At 32.9% G+C, this 23,762-nt stretch overlaps 1 protein-coding gene across 1 annotated transcript in view; it reads right to left on the reverse strand.

Annotated features, from left to right (window-relative positions):
* The window catches only part of LOC128240098 (vascular cell adhesion protein 1-like), a 37,756-nt gene that overhangs the window by 1,905 nt on the left and 12,089 nt on the right, over positions 1–23,762 (reverse strand). The window contains exons 2-12 of the mRNA XM_052956593.1: positions 22,566–22,617; positions 17,156–17,468; positions 13,371–13,685; positions 9,594–9,908; positions 7,991–8,287; positions 5,705–5,986; positions 5,125–5,412; positions 4,171–4,491; positions 2,778–2,906; positions 1,641–1,729; positions 725–740 (exon numbers count right to left, since the gene is read on the reverse strand). Of these exons, the coding sequence (XP_052812553.1) occupies positions 1,641–1,729; positions 2,778–2,906; positions 4,171–4,491; positions 5,125–5,412; positions 5,705–5,986; positions 7,991–8,287; positions 9,594–9,908; positions 13,371–13,685; positions 17,156–17,264 (2,145 nt within the window). The 5' untranslated portion in view covers positions 17,265–17,468; positions 22,566–22,617 and the 3' untranslated portion in view covers positions 725–740. The remainder of the gene's footprint in view (positions 1–724; positions 741–1,640; positions 1,730–2,777; positions 2,907–4,170; positions 4,492–5,124; positions 5,413–5,704; positions 5,987–7,990; positions 8,288–9,593; positions 9,909–13,370; positions 13,686–17,155; positions 17,469–22,565; positions 22,618–23,762) is intronic.

The following is a 23,762-nucleotide window of genomic DNA, read 5'->3' on the forward strand; positions in this document are numbered from 1 at the left end:
AATCAATTTTAAGATAGTTAGATTTTCCGAATGGATTTAAGCGGCTCACCCAAACGAAGATTTAGATAGCTCTGACATTTACGAATGTCTGATCAAAATAAAAAATGAAATACAAAATAAAAACGGACAGAAACAAACAATATAGTCTTGAATATAATTGATAATTTGTTCAACATAAACCATATTTTTCCCTTGGTAATTAGTCAATGATGTTCCTTGATGTTCCATATACACGAAGACACTTGCGCTGAAAGGTTAATATTTAATTTGGAGCGGATAGTTTTGATGCAACAACGGGCAGTTTTTTAGTCACCTCAAGTGTCAATTGAAACAAGTGTCTATATGATTTGTTGGTATAGAAGCCATTCATAACAAAAACTTATTTCAAGCCAGAGTTATAACATTCGTATTGTTCATATTAACATGTTCATACGTTGCACAAACGTTTTGGTCAATACTATACACAGGTTAGGGAAGAAATATATTGCAACACTTTTCATAATGTATAACATTGTTTAGTCTTCGCGTTAAAACCCTTTTCCTATCAAACAACCACAAGAATCACATATAGATGATCGAAATATATCACCAAACAACTACATAGCTCATTTGTACTAACAAATAATATGTAAATTAGTCTACCAATAAACCGAATACACTTTATCGATTAATTATACACATATTGTAGTATGAAACTTTTAGCTATTTCATTGGTTTAACATACCCATTTCCTCGATCGTCTGTAACAGAAAAACAGAAGCACATTTAAACAGTACGATAGTGAACTAATGAAAGCATTGCTTTCATGTACATTATGTTATCATTTGTGAAGGCCATAATGCTTTGTTCATGTAAGCAACACCCTAACATTAATATAAAGAGCAAGGTTACATAAACGCTGATGAATTATCGTAGCTTTATGATTCGAATTTGACAGTGATCTTTACTTATTCAATGTATTTTTACCTACAATATGGATTTTAAAACTAATGACTGTACCTGCTGTTTTGAGAATATAACAAGCCAGGATAAGTCAATGATAATCATGATTTTTTTTAAATAATTTAAAAAAAATATCATAAAAATAGAAAATATACAAATAATCAGAAGAAGGTCGCTGATTATCTCGGTCTGCAGAACGGTAGATGGATAATTATATAGATTTTATGCGACATATAAATCCTTAACAATTGCGGCTAAATTTGTCAACATTGCAGCGAAAGAAGTTGGCATTCGCTATAGGCAGAACGTAAATAAACAACATCCAAAAGGTCTACTTTAGCAAGAAATGTATTTCTTCACTCCTTAATATAAACAAGCACAGTGATCAAAACGACAACTTTATTTATTGACGATACAAATATATGATATCGGAGAGTGACAATTACTAAGCGCGTCGTAAACCGATGCGAAGTTACGCCAACTTTATTAATTGACAATACAAATATATGACATCGGAGAGTGACGCTAACTAAGCGCGTCGTAAACCGATGCGAACTTACGCCAACTTTATAAATTGATGATACAAATATATGATATCAGAGAGTGACGCTAACTAAGCGCGTCGTAAACTGATGCGAACTTGCGCCAAGGTTATTAATTGACTATACAAATATATGATATTCGACAGTGAGACTTACTTAGCGCGTCGTTAACCGATGCGGCATTTGGCACGGATAATTCATCGTACGTATGAACTGCGTTATTTTCAGGATTGTCTGTATCGGATCTGAAAATAAAAAACAGAAGTTCTTAACATATATGATCTTAATAGATCACTGCAGTTGTTGGGTTTATATCTTTAAAATAAATCAGATATTGATAAAAATAAATATTGAAGATCTTCACTATGATCAGTTGTATTTACTAGGTGTACTTTCATTGTTTGAATCACAGTATAAGGTAAAAAATGTTCAAGAGTCATTAGAACATATTCAATACAAGAAGGACAAATCAATAAATGTATGAACTGTGGTCGATGTACAAGACATATTTTAAAAGCCACCGAAATACACTTTGTAATCGTTTTTACTTTTAACGTTTACCACACACCTAAAGAAAGAGAATGCAAACACGCATATTAAAATATCTATTTATGTCCGTTTTGTTAACTAAAACATTTTTGAAGGAATACCAATCGAAAGTACAAACTTCATCATAGTTGGATTTAATCTATTTGTTGACTGCTAATTCGGCTGAGAACTATTGAGTTATCAGTTCTTAAGTCGCCGACTGTTCGCTTTTCAAAAGCATTGACACTATTGTGAATTGGTTCGTATCAAAGAAATGCTTTCTCTTGTTATTACATATATTAGACAAGTCCGTGCCTGTTCTATACTAATTTATGCTTTTAGACACAATTCAGGATTGAGTAAGTAGACCAGTCATAGTTGACGTGTTCTTAAACCCTTCTACTTAGAATTGTAAACACTTACACAGATTGCGAAGCAGCCACATCTGAAAAAAAAATATATTAAGGGAAAAATATATTTTGACTCAGCAAAGGTATTCAGGAAAAGTCAAAACAGCAAAAAAGTTTGTTCTGTGATACTACCAATACTTTGGTTTACGGTACAATATTGCTATCTAATTTCAAGGAAAATATCGTAAATGTTCGACTCTTACAAAGGCACTTGTCGTATTGCAGGAAAGTGCTACGTATATAACAGCGCAGTGAACGAAAGTACGGTTCTCTTTCAAACTTACAACGCCATTATTATAAAATCAACATCATATTCATTATAAGTGTTAAATAAAAACGTGAAATAGCCGCTTACCTCTTTTTCTTTCAAAGTTACAGTTCACTGTATACTTCCGTCTAAGAATAACCACGACCACAGTTACGACTACAACTACCGCAAGAGTTCCGCACACAGCACCGGCAATAACTGAACCAGCACTGTCATCTGGTTGTATAAATATATAATTCGTTTTTTATTAATTAAAATACACTGTTCGTCACGTTAATTTTAGGTTTATTTTTGAATGGTATCTTAAGTTAAATTTATGTCGTACGCCCAAATGTATATTCAATCATGTGACTAACATTCCCACAATTCTTAAAAGTCTCTCCAGAGACGTGTTAAATGTGCTACCACATAAAATATATCCACTGTCGGTGAAAAGATTTAGTGAAAACATATACTAGGGTACTTCAAACCGTTCTGTAATATATGTTGAATAGCTTAGAGACCACAATATAATTCATACAAAAACTATCTTTGGTGTAATCCCACACTATGTGGAACCTGTAAGCATTCATGTATTCCTGCTAATGGTTGTCAACTAACAACACAGAAGTCTGCACTTTGGCACTGACACATTTATATTTAAAGGCTACTCCTAGTATTATATCTCCACCCCTAAAGCACGTGTATGAAACAATAAAAACATAGGAACATGTTTCGACAACGTGAAAGTTTGGCACAGTTTTAACTTCTCTTTTGTAAAGAAATACCACCACCACTAAATTTGTGAAATGAATCAGTAAAAACAGATAAAGCTTTTCGAAAAGCTGTAAATCTTAGCACTTGCAATTCAATAATTCTGACCAAGAAATAAGATGGACAGCAAGATTATGGGGTATTCGATGCTATTTTCAAAGTTGCGAATTGTGATTATAAAATGTTAGAAAAATATAATATTCTCTTATAAAAGACAAGTCAACACCATTCGTTTTGAAAACTCATAGTTTGGTTAATGGAGATTCCCTAAAATTCTAAAATCAGAATGAGTACCGAAATTGAACTATAAATTGCACATTGTGTGAATAAAATGTAGGCTCATTAAGTGACAATCTTATACAAAATCAATCCATAAACATGTATAACAAACATAAACTTTGAATGAGCCTTTAACTACTTACTAAATAATGCATTGATGGAAAATATTAATTACTGATAACAAAAGTGTAACTGTGTATTTAATACCTATAAACGCAAAAGTATTAAATGATTGGCGAATGCTATAAGATGTGCTGTGATCTACTGTGTTTTATGCACATGTTTTGTTCAAATTAAACTAGGTATCCTTTATTAAAACCATTGTTTTCGACCTTTATTCATCGTTTTTTGAATATTAAAAAAGTATTAATTTTATGTGGGAGTAATAGTACATATTTAAAAAGACATAATCCCCCGAATTCAAGAGCTGAGTAAACTCGTACATTACCTTGTGCCTGCAGTAGAAACGTTTCAGTATAGTTTCCAAGCTCGTTGTTGACATGTACGCGGTAATACCCGAAATCCTTTTCATCTACGGAACTGAAGAATAATTTAGTTTGAAGTCCGTCTGTAGAAATAGTTATGACGATGTCTGTGTCATTAGAAACAATATTCCATGTACTAGACGCCGAAACCTTCTTTTCCCAAACAAAGTCCTTAGCTCTTGGTCGCGGAAACGCTACTAACTTAAGAGTAAACGCTGCAGGCTCTCCAGGTGCAATTGTGACGTTCTGGTCTCTCTGGGACAATGCTGATGCACGAGGAGCACCTGAGAAATAAAGCTCTTTTTTATATATTTTCCTGGAAACAGGATAAGAAAATGTTTACAATGTGCTGTTCTGGAAAACATGGTTTCTAATGTTAGTACATAATTAAAAAAAGGACAAGCAAAGTAGCCAACAATTCAGGTAATATAAACTTTGGTATGATGTTTTTTACATATGAGGCGATATCGTCTGGAACCGTTTGTCGTACTGAAAACGAATATGATTTCAGGTTCAGATATAACTAACTTTAGCGCCAAATATGGGTCACAAATGTGTTCATGTCTAGCGTATGTTCAAAATAAGTAGTTGTGTTTTTGGCTTAGTCACAGTATAATATGCACATTTGTGAATGCTTAAACTTTCATAGAAACTCCATTCAATACAATATGAGATATAAACAACACTTATCTACGTTCGACAACAGTATATGCCATATGTACAAGATAATTAACACATGTTTGTACTGCAAAGGAAACAACAGAAAATAGTAGTGTCGCAATGGAAGTTGTGATGAAAGATTTATTGGTGTAAGTTCTTTTAATAAAATGAATATGCATTAGTCAATGTTTAGAGGGAAAAACAAATAAATGGAACTAAAGCTCGAAAAATCAAAACCAGAAAATCATTGTACTCACATCGAACAAATAGCTCCAAGGACCTGATATTAGCTTTAGTATTATGTTCGTTTTGTGCTGTACACTGGTAAATGCCTTCGTCTTCACAAACACTTTTGTTGATCGTGAAATCCAATTGTTTTGCGTCACTGGTTGTTTTCAAATATTGGCTTTGCTTTAACAATGCTAAATTTGATGATGGATTACTATGAGCTTGGCAATAAAATATGACTTGTGTGTTTTCATTTACTTCAAAGTTTTGCCCGTGATAAGCATTCAATAATGTAAAACTCGTCACTTCTGCTTCATCTAAAATACAATATATTGAATTAGTATACGATCAGTATAGCTGCATATTCTAGTTTTTATCAAATTCATTCATACGTCTTTACTATTTAAAACCTTTTTCGGGCTTACTGTCATGTGCTTAGTCTGGAAGTATTTAATTTTACTAAGTATTTAACTTTAAAAAATCATCCCATGGAACACATTTTTAAAGCAATTTAAAATTAATACGTCCCCTTATGTGCTGCAGTTAATTTTAAGATGTCAATTTCAAATCTATGTATTCAATTGAAGCTATTTTTAATATCGGACTTACATTGCACATCAATGTAGACTGTATTGCTGCTGATGCCGACGGTTGCGTCATGCCCTGTAGGTTCCATGTAGTTCGAAGCTGTACATCTGTAGTATCCAGTCTGTTTTCGATCAATGTTGGCGATACTAAGAGACTGCTCCATGGAGACGTTGGTACTATCAGACATTCTATCCCATTTAAAGTCGTTCTTGCTCGGAACACCAGCAGTTACTTCACAAACCACAGAAACTGTGCCTTCTTCGAGTACTGTAACGTTCGTCAGCGGCTTAACCACGGGAGGAACTGAAGTAAAATATAGCTTATCATCACTACAAACACTTATAATTTTAAGTTATATAAGTTTATAAGTTTTTATAAATACATCGCTAAAAATAAAAGAAAAGAGGCGCGCACTCATCTTGAAGTCTATTTAACACTATTCTGAATAAATGCTTTTGTTATAATCTGCATGCGCCCAAGTGTGGTTTTGGATATATATTTATACTGGTGAAGAACAAGGAAATCAGCCCTTGGGTCGTATTTATGAAACTTCTTACAAAAAATGTTTAATTTAGTGAAATATTTCAAATGTTAAACAACGAAAATTCTAGAAACCCTTTTATTTTTCACCAAATTTATACATGTATGCATTATTATTTAAAGTCGTTTTTGCTTGGAACACCAGCAGTTACTACACAAACAACAGAAACTGTGCCTTCTTCGATTATTGTGACGTTCTTTAACGGCTTAACCACGGGTGGAACTGAAGTAAAAGTTAGCTTTTCCTCCCTTCAAATACTTTATTGTTTAATTATTTAAATTTAAAGACTTAAAGAAGACATCGCTAGGAAAAAAGGAAAATAAGCGCGTTCTCATCAAGCGTTATTATGAATAAATGTTATGTTAAAGCGTGTGTTTATCTAAGTCATTTTCATTTGGACCTTGTAACTACACAGGCTCTTTTTTGAATTTCCAACTACTAGGCTTGCCCAATCAGATTTCTTTGTATTATTCAAATCATATATTATGAGAGCATTTTAGATTCAAGTCATATTTATGTTTCCCAAAAAGTTATTAAAGATACACTCTTACTCCCTACTAAGATTTACGAAAAATCATTTAATTGCTTTGATATACCAAAGAGGATGAATAAATGTCGAAAGCAATGGTTCTTATGAAGGAAGCCGAGTTTAATTTGAAGGAAGGTGCAGAAAACATGATATTTCTACCTTATGAGACTATAGTAGATCACAGTAAATCTTTTAGCATTTACCAACCATTTAATATTTTAGCGTTTTCAGCTATTAAAAACACGGCTACAATCTTGTAATCAGTAATTAACGTTTTCAATAAATGTATTATTTTGTAAGTAGTTCAACTGGCATCACTCAAAATAAATGTTTGTTATGCATGTGTATGTATTGATTTTGAATAAGAATACCACTTTAATTTCAGGTCATGTAACTCTTATTACCCCATTGCAGATTACTGACTTGTGTTAGACTGAAGATCTCGGCTTTCAGTTTTATTGTTTGGAATAAGTATATCAGGTACGAAAAATATCGCGCTAGTTATCACATATAATAAATAAAATGTGTTGTGTTTGTGTCTTTCTAAATGAGTTATAAAGTATGAACATCAAAGAAAAAAAAAACATTATTAAGATATTGCATTTCATTTTCAAATCAAAACTACTGACAAATTTCCTTTGCTAAATTGCACTGATTTTTCTCGAAGAATATCTCAAACAGTAAGACATTTTTTTTTTCTTTTTTGCGCAGCATGATGGCAGAATTGTTTTATTTTGTACATTGTTCTAAATACAATTTTGATATGGCTTACTCGATAGATTGCCTCTTTCAATGTACGTAAACATGCAATACCTTAAAACGTTATAAAAACCTGTAGACTAAAAGTAAGACGAAATTGACAATTTGAGAACAAATACCTTTACTATGACAATATGTAAGGTCGTATATGCGTTTGGATATTATAAATCATTTTATACCAGGTACTATTTATTTCAAGGTTTTTGCGTCCGACACACAAAAATCCAACGTCTTTAACATTACCACATACAACCATTCGGGCAACGAGTTACCCATCAGGTACACACTCAACATGTAGCGACCCATTTCATCGAACATTTAAGGAAGAAAAGTAATGTTTTTGTGTGAGCTTATATCTTGTGTCGCATACATTTACAGTATTGTAAGCTAATTATTAATCACGGAACGTTAGTATGGCATCGTCCCTAAAAAAATATTAGTTAAAGCGCATTTAAAATTTAATGAAAATAATACATACAAAGAACGTTAAGTCTTGGTTGATTATCAGATGTGAGTACTTGACCACCATTACTTCCTCGACAGATGATTCGCTTGTCCTGGTGTTTTTTCTTGAATGTGTAATTAAGTGTACTTGTAGTGACGTCTTGTAAGGTATTGGACTCTTTGCCAGTTTTGATTAGCTTGGAACCCAGATACCACGATATTGTGGCCACCGGACGACACGTTGACGTAACGCACTGGAAAATCTGTGGAACATTTTCAATTACCGATATAAGGTTAGTCTTTGGAGTTAGATTCACTGAGTTAATGTCCACTGAAAAACAAAATACAAATGCTCGTCAAGCCAGATTTAATAAGGAATAAAAATGCTCTAGTGTCATATTTTAAGGGCACTCCACCATGAAAACGTTGGTCAGAAAGGCCAAATCTTGAATGGTTCTTATGTTAATGTTTTATTAAGTTTTCAGGAACAATGTTTTTTAAGAGTAAACTAATTCTATGATTTTGTTTGTCAATAAAACTATGATATAGTTGCGGCAAGCATCGAAACAATTTGCAATAAAGTTCATGTTTCGACTTACTTTAACAACCAGGAACATAATTTAAAGTGTACGAAGAGAACTTGAGAGTTTTCAAGCACGAAGAAAGGCTTAACACGCCCTTGTTTATCTGATTTTTCTAATATGGTAATTTAAAATATGTCTCATATTGAGAGGGTCCCACTGACTTCATCGCTAAACACCACGCCAACATAGAAAGTCATCCAAAAATGGGGCTCTCACACTCAATCACGAAACTCTCTTTTCAGTAAAATTCTGTGCATATGGTATAAACTGAATGACTGAGTATATGTTGGTTTAAACTTGTTTATTAATTTTATAAGTTGCGTTGGTTGCATGATAATTTAGTCAGTTAACGTGATACAAATATTTGATATTTGCTCACTCAGTGTGTTGTGTTTAGGGGCAACAAGCAAACCATGGTGACAAAGACAATTGTTGTAATAAATCTTATTACCAAATGTACAAAATAAGCCTTATTTTATTTATATATTTTTATTATTGAAATAATACATATTTTCATATACGTATGAATGGTTGTCAAAAGGAATTGGTGCTTGCTTTATTTGCATGTACAGTAAACATTGAAAAAGTAACATACAACTTTTAAACCTGATATGCATGTAAAGAAAAAAATTGGTGTTAAGTAAGCTCTGCCGCCTGTAGTGACATTTGACTCGATTCGTATTTGGTAGGCAATCAGGTTCATACTTAAAAAGGCCGGAATGTTTTAAATAAGGTATAAATAATTGAGAGGAATATAAGTGCGTAAAAATCTATGATTTAGTCTAAGATCATGTTTGATTTTACAACGAGGTCTACACGATGCTTTATTAAACAGTAATGTATGGAAATATTAAAATTAACGGTAACACTTCCTCGACTAATCATTTGTTCTAACAAATAAAACCTCAAGTTTGAATTGTTTAAATTGTCTTCTATAAATAATATTCGCATGTGTTAGAACCATTTTAGGATGAATTATCAATACAATACCATTTCGTATTTTTTGTTTCATAAAGAGCTGTTGTCAGGAGTGGACAAAACATATTACGTTACCTGCATGAGTGATTTGTATGAAAGAGTCCTGCCAAGAGTCATCCAATGTGAGGCATCGATACAAGCCTGTATCGTTCACTTCAAAATTCGTTATCGTTAAGGTGTACATGTCGTATCCAACAGGCTGTAAATTGCTGTTCAAAATAAATTTGCTTTCATTTGATGTCGAACATCCCAACTCTATTTCGCATTTTCCCAAACCTGGTACACTGCTCTGAAACTCAACCAATTTTACGCTTTCACTCGTGTTGCAGGTTAGCGTTATATTACCTTGAAGTTGAGCATACTGTTTGTCGGCTGTAAGCATCAAATCTCCTGAAATCGAATATTAAAACTTTGAAGACTATCGACACATATCAATGCACTCCATCTCAGTTCCTACATGGGTGCTCAGCTAAATACTAACTTAGCATACTTCTAAAACTATTACCAACTTTATTGTTATTACTACCTTTGTGTCAGTCCAATATAATGAACAAACGAAAGTGTCCTAAGTGACAAATCTTCAAAGAAGGTTAAATAGGTCTTTAGACGTTACTTAATATATTTTGGTTACGGCAATCTCTTTCGTGTTAGATTCAGTTTAAATGTCCAAGACCAGTAAGCTCAAAGTTAATACATATAATTGTTCTGAAAATAACAAATTTGTTGAGTAGAATTTAAAATGATCAAATTTATTTAATCGCATTTGTTAGGTGAGCATGCTTAAAGCCTAAAGTTCAAAGTAAACAATAACTGGTAAATCAAGACCAACAACTTAACACTCTACCTAATCAGTTGGTTTTAAAACTTTGTCGAAAAATTACCATTTATAATGAAATGAATTGGACACATTTTTATTTTCTGATCCTTAACGCATAATTCGCCAAAGGATTCTTGTGTAAATCTTTCGGGAATATTTATCTTTTAGCGCTAGCAATATTAGTTCGCTTTTGTTCTCACGGGGGAGGGACTGGAGAATGAGTGGTTTGTAACGCCTGTTGCAACCTGCGTACCAACAATTGTTTAACTGACGTTTACAAAGAGTATTTACAATGAATCGAATTATATTAATGTTAATTTGTGTCAGTTGCATTTGCATATGCTTATGGGAAAACATATAATTATTTTTCAAATTGTTTAAACATTCATTTGGCAATAAAATACGCACAAAAGCTTAAAAAATAGTGTAGAGCGCTCAAATTAACCCGACTAATATTTTAATGGAAATATAAAATGGTGAATGCATCCTTAGTCTTTACAACTAAATAGTATGCACTCGGATGAGGAAAATATGTTCCCATGAGTTGTAATTTGAAAATTAAGGTTCCAAAGGCATATTTCTGACAATATTTATACGGAAATCTATAGAAACAAACTCAGTAGCAAAATGTTTAAACATAAACCCGGTTAAATTGTACTGGGTAAACGCCAAAGACATAGAACATAAAATCACAAACAATCACAAACAAGAAACAGATCAGCACAAAACTCCACAAACAGTACATTGCATATATACTATATAAAAAACTAGATATGTTTATCAAATATTGTACGGCATCGACTTGGAACGGTCAGTATAATGTAAATTTACTGGAGGTTTACTTGTCATTTGTTGAATAGAAATTGTAATAAATGATTTAATAGTTGGTCAGATCGCTATAAAAATCAATATCCATGACAACGGCCTTACTAGGCTGCTTAACTATCAACCGTTTATTGCTAAAAATTATATATCGATGCTCAATGAAAGCACTGAAAGCGTTGAAGTGCAGTAGGCGCAGCAAGCATGATTTTATTTTTTTACAATTCTGTTCACAGGCAAAAAAATGAATCCGTAAATATTTTGAATGACCCCAAACTGTAACCGATGAGTGCTTGTCATTGCCTGCGAAAAGGTAATGTTGATTGATGGTTTTTTGAAACATAAATCTAGTTTTTTAACTGATAAACTTATATGTCTTGGAAATATGAAGATTGATTTCATTTCATAAGTGTATTGCTAGTGTTTATACACTTAAATAAAACACCGGAAAAGGACGTTTTGACTATTTGTACTGAAGGCTGAGTAAGGTAGGGTCTTTGAGTCCACACATTTCCATTATATGCGTTATTTTGGCTCCTCACGAAGATTATTTTGATATATCTGCTTGCTTTCAAATTCACATTAAATTTGCAATCTAATAAATGTATTTAAATAAAATGGTGTGTTTGTTCGGAATATTTTCAACCGCATAGCACCATACGTCCCATTGTGTACCCCGGCGCATTAATTATTATGACATGTAGTGTCATAAGGTAGATAAGACAATACCTCATTTCTATTTGCGGTACTTAAGTATGTAGCCCTGCTGCATACAACCTAAAAACTGATGGACCATAATTTGTTTTCGATCAATAAAATTTGCTACGCTTGTTATTTTCAGAAATAAAAGCCTGAAGTGTTATTCTAGTTGGTCAAAGTCCGGACAAAGCTGATACAATTACATAATTTGCATTTATTTCCAAACAATTCAAATAACCATAACTTCATGAATGCTTGTCGGACAATCAGACTAACCTAATATGCAAAATAACTAGCTATTGACGTCTCCGTTTCTGAGAAGTTATTTGGACAAGATTTGAATATGAAAATTCTGAAAGAGCTACAGTAATAATGTCCACGATTGCTAACCTGATAAATAAACCAATAAAGTCAATTTTGACAATACAACTGAAACTAAACTTGTAGGAGAGATTTAAACTTGTCATCGAGCCAACCAATACAGTGAGTGCTACCTTCATTTGGTGCTTTATTCCAAATATCTAAGCTCTTTATTGTGTGGTTTTAGTCTGTATTTGTTTAATGTGTGCATCTTTATACAATATAAGAACCAAGGAAAGGGGGTTGTCAAGGCGCTTGATTTGCACAAACGTTGAAGAAGACATTAATTGTTTAATGACAAAGGGACCGAACGTTAAACAAGTCACATACAAGGTCACAATTCTATATGATTCATAATCATAGTGCATACTCAAATATATATGTCATTGAAAACAATTAACCTCGAGACGAAGCCAATCCTGACCTAGTAGGCACGAAATTTACGAGCAAGATATATGTTTTATGTGTTTCAATATTACATAGAGGATACTATGTTGTCTGAAATGAAAAGAATATAATTGAAATTAAAATTTATTTAGTATACGGGTAGATAACAACTCCATGGTATTTGATGGTATTAGGGCAAAATGATGGAAATGATGAATATGCTCATTGTGTCGATCAGTTAAAAAGATGATTCAGAAAATACTATTACATTTGACTCGTTAGATAATGATATTTAAAAAGTTATCTGTTGGGCTCAATTTCTGATATGCATGTAAAGATAAAAATTGGTGTTCAGTAAGCTCTGCCGCCTGTAGTGATATTTGACTCGATTCGTATTTGGTAGGCAATCAGGTTCATACTTAAAAAGGCCAGAATGTTTTAAATAAGGTATAAATAATTGAGAGGAATATAAGTGCGTAAAAATCTATGATTTAGTCTAAGATCATGTTTGATTTTACAACGAGGTCTACACGATGCTTTATTAAACAGTAATGTATTTAAATATTAAAATTAACGGTAACACTTCCTCGACTAATCATTTGCTCTAACAAATAAAACCTCAAGTTTGAATTGTTTAAATTGTCTTCTATAAATAATATTCGCATGTGTTAGAACCATTTTAGGATGAATTATCAATACAATACCATTTCGTATTTTTTGTTTCATAAAAAGCTGTTGTCAGGAGTGGACAAAACATATTACGTTACCTGCATGAGTGATTTGTATGAAAGAGTCCTGCCAAGAGTCATCCCATGTGAGGCATCGATACAAGCCTGTATCGTTCACTTCAAAATTCGTTATCGTTAAGGTGTACATGTCGTATCCAACAGGCTGTAAATTGCTGTTCAAAATAAATTTGCTTTCATTTGATGTCGAACATCCCAACTCTATTTCGCATTTTCCCAAAAGGGATACACCCCTCCAAAACTCAACCAATGTAACGCTTTCACTCGTGTTGCAGGTTAGCGTTATATTACCTTGAAGTTGAGCATACTGTTTGTCGGCTGTAAGCATCAAATCTCCTGAAATCGAATATTAAAACTTTGAAGACTATCGACACATATCAATGCACTCCATCTCAGTTCCTACATGGGTGCTCAGCTAAATACTTACTTAGCATACTTCTAAAACTATTACCAACGTTATTGTTATTACTACCTTTGTGTCAGTCCAATATAATGAACAAACGAAAGTGTCATAAGTGACAAATCTTCAAAGAAGGTTAAATAGGTCTTTAGACGTTACTTAATATATTTTGGTTATGGCAATCTCTTTCGTGTTAGATTCAGTTTAAATGTCCAAGACCAGTAAGCTCAAAGTTAATACATATAATTGTTCTGAAAATAACAAATTTGTTGAGTAGAATTTAAAATGATCAAATTTATTTAATCGCATTTGTTAGGTGAGCATGCTTAAAGCCTAAAGTTCAAAGTAAACAATAACTGGTAAATCAAGACCAACAACTTAACACTCTACCTAATCAGTTGGTTTTGAAACTTTGTCGAAAATTACCAATTATAATGAAATGAATTGGACACATTTTTATTTTCTGATCCTTAACGCATGATTCGCCAAAGGATTCTTGTGTAAATCTTTCGGGAATATTTATCTTTTAGCGCTAGCAATATTAGTTCGCTTTCGTTCTCACGGGGGAGGGACTGGAGAATGAGTGGTTTGTAACGCCTGTTGCAACCTGCGTACCAACAATTGTTTAACTGACGTTTACAAAGAGTATCTACAATGAATCGAATTATATTAATGTTAATTTGTGTCAGTTGCATTTGCATATGCTTATGGGAAAACATATAATTATTTTTCAAATTGTTTAAACATTCATTTGGCAATAAAATACGCACAAAAGCTTAAAAAATAGTGTAGAGCGCTCAAATTAACCCGACTAATATTTTAATGGAAATATAAAATATATATATAAAATGCATCCTTAATCTTTACAACTAAATAGTATGCACTCGGATGAGGAAAATATGTTCCCATGAGTTGTAATTTAAAAATTAAGGTTCCAAAGGCATATTTCTGACAATGTTTATACGGAAATCTATAGAAACAAACTCAGTAGCAAAATGTTTAAACATAAACCCGGTTAAATTGTACTGGGTAAACGCCAAAGACATAGAACATAAAATCACAAACAATCACAAACAAGAAACAGATCAGCACAAAACTCCACAAACAGTACATTGCATATATACCATATAAAAAACTAGGTATGTTTATCAAATATTGTAAGGCATCGACTTGAAACGGTCAGTAAAATGTAAATTTACTGGAGGTTTACTTGTCATTTGTTGAATAGAAATTGTAATAAATGATTTAATAATTGGTCAGATCGCTATAAAAATCAATATCAATGACAACGGCCTTACTAGGCTGCTTAACTATCAACCGTTTATTGCTAAAAATTATATATCGATGCTCAATGAAAGCACTGAAAGCGTTGAAGTTCAGTAGGCGCAGCAAGCATGATTTTATTTTTTTACAATTCTCTTCACAGGCAAAAAAATGAATCCGTAAATATTTTGAATGACCCCAAACTGTAACCGATGAGTGCTTGTCATTGCCTGCGAAAAGGTAATGTTGATTGATGGTTTTTTTAAACATAAATCTAGTTTTTTAACTGATAAACTTATATGTCTAGGAAATATGAAGATTGATTTAATTTCATAAGTGTATTGCTAGTGTTTATACACTTAACTAAAACACCGGAAAAGGACGTATTGACTATTTATACTGAAGGCTGAGTAAGGCAGGGTCTTTGAGTCCACACATTTCCATTATATGCGTTATTTTGGCTCCTCACGAAGATTATTTTGATATATCTGCTTGCTTTCAAATTCACATTAAATTTGCAATCTAATAAATGTATTTAAATAAAATGGTGTGTTTGTTCGGAATATTTTCAACCGCATAGCACCATACGTCCCATTGTGTACCCCGGCGCATTAATTATTATGACATGTCGTGTCAAAAAGTAGATAAGACAATACCTCATTTCTATTTGCGGTACTTAAGTATGTAGCCCTGCTGCATACAACCTAAAAACTGATGGACCATAATTTGTTTTCGATCAATAAAATATGCTACACTTGTTATTTTCAGAAATAAAAACCTGAAGTGTTATTCTAGTTGGTCAAAGTCCGGACAAAGCTGATACAATTACATAATTTGCATTTATTTCCAAACAATTCAAATAACCATAACTTCATGAATGCTTGTCGGACAATCAGACTAACCTAATATGCAAAATAACTAGCTATTGACGTCTCCGTTTCTGAGAAGTTATTTGGACAAGATTTGAATATGAAAATTCTGAAAGAGCTACAGTAATAAAGTCCACGATTGCTAACCTGATAAATAAACCAATAAAGTCAATTTTGACAATACAACTGAAACTAAACTAGTAGGAGAGATTTAAACTTGTCATCGAGCCAACCAATACAGTGAGTGCTACCTTCATTTGGTGCTTTATTCCAAATATCTAAGCTCTTTATTGTGTGGTTTTAGTCAGTATTTGTTTAATGTGTGCATCTTTATACAATATAAGAACCAAGGAAAGGGGGTTATCAAGGCGCTTGATTTGCACAAACGTTGAAGAAGACATTAATTGTTTAATGACAAACGGACCGAACGTTAAACAAGTCACATACAAGGTCACAATTCTATATGATTCATAATCATAGTGCATACTCAAATATATATGTCATTGAAAACAATTAAGCGCGAGACGAAGCCAATCCTGACCTAGTAGGCACGAAATTTACGAGCAAGATATATGTTTTATGTGTTTCAATAGTATATAGAGGATACTATGTTGTCTGAAATGAAAAGAATATAATTGAAATTAAAATTTATTTAGTATACGGGTAGATAACAACTCCATGGTATTTGATGGTATTAGGGCAAAATGATGGAAATGATGAATATGCTCATTGTGTCGATCAGTTAAAAAGATGATTCAGAAAATACTATTACATTTGACTCGTTAGATAATGATATTTAAAAAGTTATCTGTTGGGCTCAATTTCTGATATGCATGTAAAGATAAAAATTGGTGTTCAGTTAGCTCTGCCGCCTGTAGTGACATTTGCCTCGATTCGTATTTGGTAGGCAATCAGGTTCATACTTAAAAAGGTCGGAATGTTTTAAATAAGGTATACATAATTGAGAGGAATATAAGTGCGTAAAAATCTATGATTTAGTCTAAGATCATGTTTGATTTTACAACGAGGTCTACACGATGCTTTATTAAACAGTAATGTATGGAAATATTAAAATTAACGGTAACACTTCCTCGACTAATCATTTGCTCTAACAAATAAAACCTCAAGTTTGAATTGTTTAAATTGTCTTCTATAAATAATAATATTCGCATGTGTTAGAACCATTTTAGGATGAATTATCAATACAATACCATTTCGTATTTTTTGTTTCATAAAGAGCTGTTGTCAGGAGTGGACAAAACATATTGCGTTACCTGCATGAGTGATTTGTATGAAAGAGTCCTGCCAAGAGTCATCCAATGTGAGGCATCGATACAAGCCTGTATCGTTCACTTCAAAATTCGTTATCGTTAAGGTGTACATGTCGTATCCAACAGGCAGAATTGCTGTTCAAAATAAATTTGCTTTCATTTGATGTCGAACATCCCAACTCTATTTCGCATTTTCCCAAACCGGATACACCCCTCTGAAACTCAACCAATGTAACGCTTTCACTCGTGTTGCAGGTTAGCGTTATATTACCTTGAAGTTGAGCATACTGTTTGTCGGCTGTAAGCATCAAATCTCCTGAAATCGAATATTAAAACTTTGAAGACTATCGACACATATCAATGCACTCCATCTCAGTTCCTACATGGGTGCTCAGCTAAATACTAACTTAGCATACTTCTAAAACTATTACCAACTTTATTGTTATTACTACCTTTGTGTCAGTCCAATATAATGAACAAACGAAAGTGTCATAAGTGACAAATCTTCAAAGAAGGTTAAATAGGTCTTTAAACGTTACTTAATATATTATGGTTACGGCAATCTCTTTCGTGTTAGATTCAGTTTAAATGTCCAAGACCAGTAAGCTCAAAGTTAATACATATAATTGTTCTTGAAAATAACAAATTTGTTGAGTAGAATTTAAAATGATCAAATTTATTTAATCGCATTTGTTAGGTGAGCATGCTTAAAGCCTAAAGTTCAAAGTAAACAATAACTGGTAAATGAAGACCAACAACTTAACACTCTACCTAATCAGTTGGTTTTAAAACTTTGTCGAAAAATTACCAATTAAAATAAAATGAATTGGACAAATTTTTATTTTCTGATCCTTAACGCATGATTCGCCAAAGGATTCTTGTGTAAATCTTTCGGGAATATTTATCTTTTAGCGCTAGCAATATTAGTTCGCTTTCGTTCTCACGGGGGAGGGACTGGAGAATGAGTGGTTTGTAACGCCTGTTGCAACCTGCGTACCAACAATTGTTTAACTGACGTTTACAAAGAGTATTTACAATGAATCGAAATATATTAATGTTAATTTGTGTCAGTTGCATTTGCATATGCTTATGGGAAAACATATAATTATTTTTCAAATTGTTTAAACATTCATTTGGCAATAAAATACGCACAAAAGCTTAAAAAATAGTGTAGAGCGCTCAAATTAACCCGACTAATATTTTAATGGAAATATAAAATGGTGAATGCATCCTTAGTCTTTACAACTAAATAGTATGCACTCGGATGAGGAAAATATGTTCCCATGAGTTGTAATTTAAAAATTAAGGTTCCAAAGGCATATTTCTGACAATATTTATACGGAAATCTATAGAAACAAACTCAGTAGCAAAATGTTTAAACATAAACCCGGTTAAATTGTACTGGGTAAACGCCAAAGACACAGAACATAAAATCACAAACAATCACAAACAAGAAACAGATCAGCACAAAACTCCACAAACAGTACATTGCATATATACCATATAAAAAACTAGGTATGTTTATCAAATATTGTAAGGCATCGACTTGGAACGGTCAGTAAAATGTATATTTACTGGAGGTTTACTTGTCATTTGTTGAATAGAAATTGTAATAAATGATTTAATAATTGGTCAGATCGCTATAAAAATCAATATCCATGACAACGGCCTTACTAGGCTGCTTAACTATCAACCGTTTATTGCTAAAAATAATATATCGATGCTCAATGAAAGCACTGAAAGCGTTGAAGTGCAGTAGGCGCAGCAAGCATGATTTTATTTTTTTACAATTCTGTTCACAGGCAAAAAAATGAATCCGTAAATATTTTGAATGACCCCAAACTGTAACCGATGAGTGCTTGTCATTGCCTGCGAAAAGGTAATGTTGATTGATGGTTTTTTTAAACATAAATCTAGTTTTTTAACTGATAAACTTATATGTCTTGGAAATATGAAGATTGATTTCATTTCATAAGTGTATTGCTAGTGTTTATACACTTAACTAAAACACCGGAAAAGGACGTTTTGACTATTTGTACTGAAGGCTGAGTAAGGTAGGGTCTTTGAGTCCACACATTTCCATTATATGCGTTATTTTGGCTCCTCACGAAGATTATTTTGATATATCTGCTTGCTTTCCAATTCACATTAAATTTGCAATCTAATAAATGTATTTAAATAAAATGGTGTGTTTGTTCGGAATATTTTCAACCGCATAGCACCATACGTCCCATTGTGTACCCCGGCGCATTAATTATTATGACATGTCGTGTCAAAAAGTAGATAAGACAATACCTCATTTCTATTTACGGTACTTAAGTATGTAGCCCTGCTGCATACAACCTAAAATCTGATAGACCATAATTTGTTTTTGATCAATAAAATATGCTACACTTGTTATTTTCAGAAATAAAAGCCTGAAGTGTTATTCTAGTTGGTCAAAGTCCGGACAAAGCTGATACAATTACATAATTTGCATTTATTTCCAAACAATTCAAATAACCATAACTTCATGAATGCTTGTCGGACAATCAGACTAACCTAATATGCAAAATAACTAGCTATTGACGTCTCCGTTTCTGAAAAGTTATTTGGACAAGATTTGAATATGAAAATTCTGAAAGAGCTACAGTAATAAAGTCCACGATTGTTAACCTGATTAATAAACCAATAAAGTCAATTTTGACAATACAACTGAAACTAAACTAGTAGGAGAGATTTAAACTTGTCATCGAGCCAACCAATACAGTGAGTGCTACCTTCATTTGGTGCTTTATTCCAAATATCTAAGCTCTTTGTTGTGTGGTTTTAGTCAGTATTTGTTTAATGTGTGCATCTTTATACAATATAAGAACCAAGGAAAGGGGGTTGTCAAGGCGCTTGATTTGCACAAACGTTGAAGAAGACATTAATTGTTTAATGACAAAGGGACCGAACGTTAAACAAGTCACATACAAGGTCACAATCCTATATGATTCATAATCATAGTGCATACTCAAATATATATGTCATTGAAAACAATTAAGCGCGAGACGAAGCCAATCCTGACCTAGTAGGCACGAAATTTACGAGCAAGATATATGTTTTATGTGTTTCAATATTATATAGAGGATACTATGTTGTCTGAAATGAAAAGAATATAATTGAAATTAAAATTTATTTAGTATACGGGTAGATAACAACTCCATGGTATTTGATGGTATTAGGGCAAAATGATGGAAATGATGAATATGCTCATTGTGTCGATCAGTTAAAAAGATGATTCAGAAAATACTATAAAATTTGATTCGTTAGATAATGATATTTTAAAAGTTATCTGTTGGGCTCAATTTCTGCTTAGACGCTTAATTAGGCCTATAAATAAAGGTTTCTGTTTAGTAAATGATTATCCTACTGAACTTGTTTTATTTAGGCATATTGAACTTTAAGTCGTTTCCCGGTCCTGGTATTCTGGTGTTTTAATTCCAATTCACCAGAAATACAAAACATATTATTCTAATAATTACAGGGCAATCACACTTACTAGCTGTATTGAAAAATGTATAACTATCGTATTAAATAAATGAAGCTTTTTTATCAGATGCTCAGTAAAGATTCAAAAATGGGAAAATACTGTGAAACCGTTTGTGCTTTACACTTTTTGATTAAAAAGCGTAAGAAAATAAGTTGTTGTTTTTTATTATAGATTGCAGGTGTATGATATTTCGTCAATCAGTTTCTTCTTCCATTTCGATGTTTGTGCTTTGCACTTTTTGATTCAAAAACAGCTTAAACGTAAGAAAATAAGTTATTATTTTGTTTATTACAGATTGCAGGTGTATGAGATTTCGTCAATCAGTTTCTTCTTCTTTTTCGATGTTTGGCACTCTCCTCTCCGCCAGTTCCATCAGGGTGAAATTTCCTGAGCAGTTCCACTTATAGACCTCAGAAAAACACTACCGTCCTCGTCATTAAACACTCTTCAGTTCACTAACTGATAAATCACAAGTGTCCAAGTGTGCAAGTTTTTTGAAACACTTAGCACAAATACGGAAATGATGTAAATTATAAATAATGCATGCTTATACTAACTAAATAAACAGGCTGTGGGTTAATAATAACAGTGGTAAAAATAATTAAAAGATCGGTGGCACATATATGAATAAGTAAATATACGTTAAAACAATTCTACACCAGTTTTACGTGTTTGACCTGCCAGATAGGTAGTTTAATTGGTTCATTATAACAGGTACAATGACTTGTATTTTTTCTGTGAACGCGGGTGTTGTCTGGGCCAATATTCAACACGATGTCGCTAGAATTATCTCCGTTGCAACACGTCTTGTGTCCTTTTATCAATCTATATTTCGAAACCGCCCTTGGACCACTTAAAGACAGCCTATTTTACAAGATGTTTAAGTCAATGACTTCACCGTACTTGTTGTCCGTGATACTCTTCCATGTTGGAGACCACTTATCACCCTCGTAACTCAAGATCACATGCAGATCGCAGCTGTTGCTCAACTCTTTTCTTCCTTCTACTATCTTTTCTTAGAATGCCTTTCGTAATGAAACTCGATTAGACCCACCCTTTCCAGCTTTTAAACGCAATATGAACACAACCAACAAAACTGTTCCTGAGTTTTATTACGATGGAGATCGGAAGTTGAGTGTGCCCAACTCACGTCTATGAGTCTTCAAGAGCAGTTGTTATAAATAAAACAATCGCTTGTGTGACGCAATATGATTTTGTCAATAAAATGGTTAACATAACGAAACTTTTGCGTGATATCGAATTAATTTATACATCAGCATAGAAATGTTAAGATCTACAACAAAGCGAAAGGTTATGTTTGTCATTTTCGCATGTGTGATTGTGAAGATTTTAGTTATTTTCATATTTCTTAAGGAGGGTAACTTTTGGGTTCATTTTTATGAAAATTTCTGCAGGCATAATCAACGTTGACATTGACGCGAAATATGTACTAATAACACATACATGTGTAACAGTCTGAACAAATTGCTATGTGCAGCTGTCGGGGTTCGAACTCACGACCTCTCGTTCTACCGCGTCGCTATAAAAGCTAGTTCTATAGCGAGACAGTATAAGTGCCGCAATATACACATCGTGTACCCGGTTACACATGTATTATAAAAAAGATGGCATTCGCTTTTTTAAAACCTTACGTGAGTTTTCAGCTGACATTGAACAAGACGTTTAGGAATAACCAAAATATTACAATATTGTTTCTGTATCTTCAGGTTTAGTCATTTCAATATTTGTGTGCTGACTGGTCTGTCACCATTATGCAAAGAGGACCTCAGTGCAATGTTATATATCTTCAAATATGTTTATTTAAATGCATGTAGTTCATACATTTGTGCAATGCATTAATGCAAATAGGAATGTAGCCAATACATAAGTATAAATTACCTTGCGTGACGGCAATCGTCAACAGTAAACAAAGGACGTTCCATCGGACTACCTAAAATGATAATCAAAGTACTAAGATATCACAAGCAGGGCTAGGAGTATAGAGAGGAAATATATATTTTTTTAAGTAAATTTTTAGCAATTATAATGCTACAAAACGTGTCGGTTAAGTTATATTATAAAACACCAACAACCTTTTATAACTACCAGTTAAAAATTGTATAATTACAAGTTGCTTTGGTAACGCTAGGACGACAAGCCCAGACCTCACTCACGATTTCTACTATATTGTCCCCCCCCCCCCTTTGCCGCCGCATCTGGTTGTGGGGGCACTAATTTGGGTGAAAGATGAACATCATTTCTCCGTTATTGTGATTAAAGTGCTGTTGTTGTAATACAACTACTGGCAAGGGTACCACAGCGGCAATACGAAAACCAACAATATTTGTACGGCTTAAAAAGCATACTCACTTATGCTTAAGTATTTGTTAGAATGATTAATTGCTTCGCAATTCGTATCCTTTCGCAGAATAGTCCCGTCATTGCACAATGAATCTTCACAAAAGCCTGCCAGAAATACATTGTATACCCATAATAAGCTAATTGTTTTGTTCCATTCTGGTACGACTATATATGTCCCTTTCCAAAAGAAACTTGTTACACAAACAAATTGATGTGTATTGTTGATTTGTATATATTTCCATAACTCTTTTGTCATTATAATTGTGCAATAAAGAATGTTAAGGTTCCGGTCAATTTTAGATATTAATATGGTGTTCATGATGTTTAAGAAGTACTATTCATTTTTTAAAAAGGTGTTTGTTTCTCTAGATTATAAATGTGTATTCTTCTTTTTCAATTAAGTGTCAATTTAATTGTTGATAATGCAGTTGTCTTCGCAAATAATGAAGAATATTTTATTGTATTCATGGCTGATTTGAAACTTCAGCAAATTTTGAAAGTTATGTAGATAAATCAAATATAATAGTAGTTGATAATAGATCGAGACCGGAATGTAATATGTTTGCGCTAGATCAAGCTTGGAGTTAGAGAAACATTTTAATATCTAAGTGTATTTTTTTAAGTTGAAGATGCCAAAATAAATTTTAATGATCAAGCAAGGAATGCCATATTTAGCTTATATCTTCCAATGATAATCTTAGACTTACCTATAGAGTGTTTACTGAAACTATGTCT

Source organism: Mya arenaria, chromosome 7 (assembly GCF_026914265.1).
Source record: "Mya arenaria isolate MELC-2E11 chromosome 7, ASM2691426v1".
Taxonomy (NCBI): Eukaryota; Metazoa; Mollusca; class Bivalvia; order Myida; family Myidae; genus Mya; species Mya arenaria.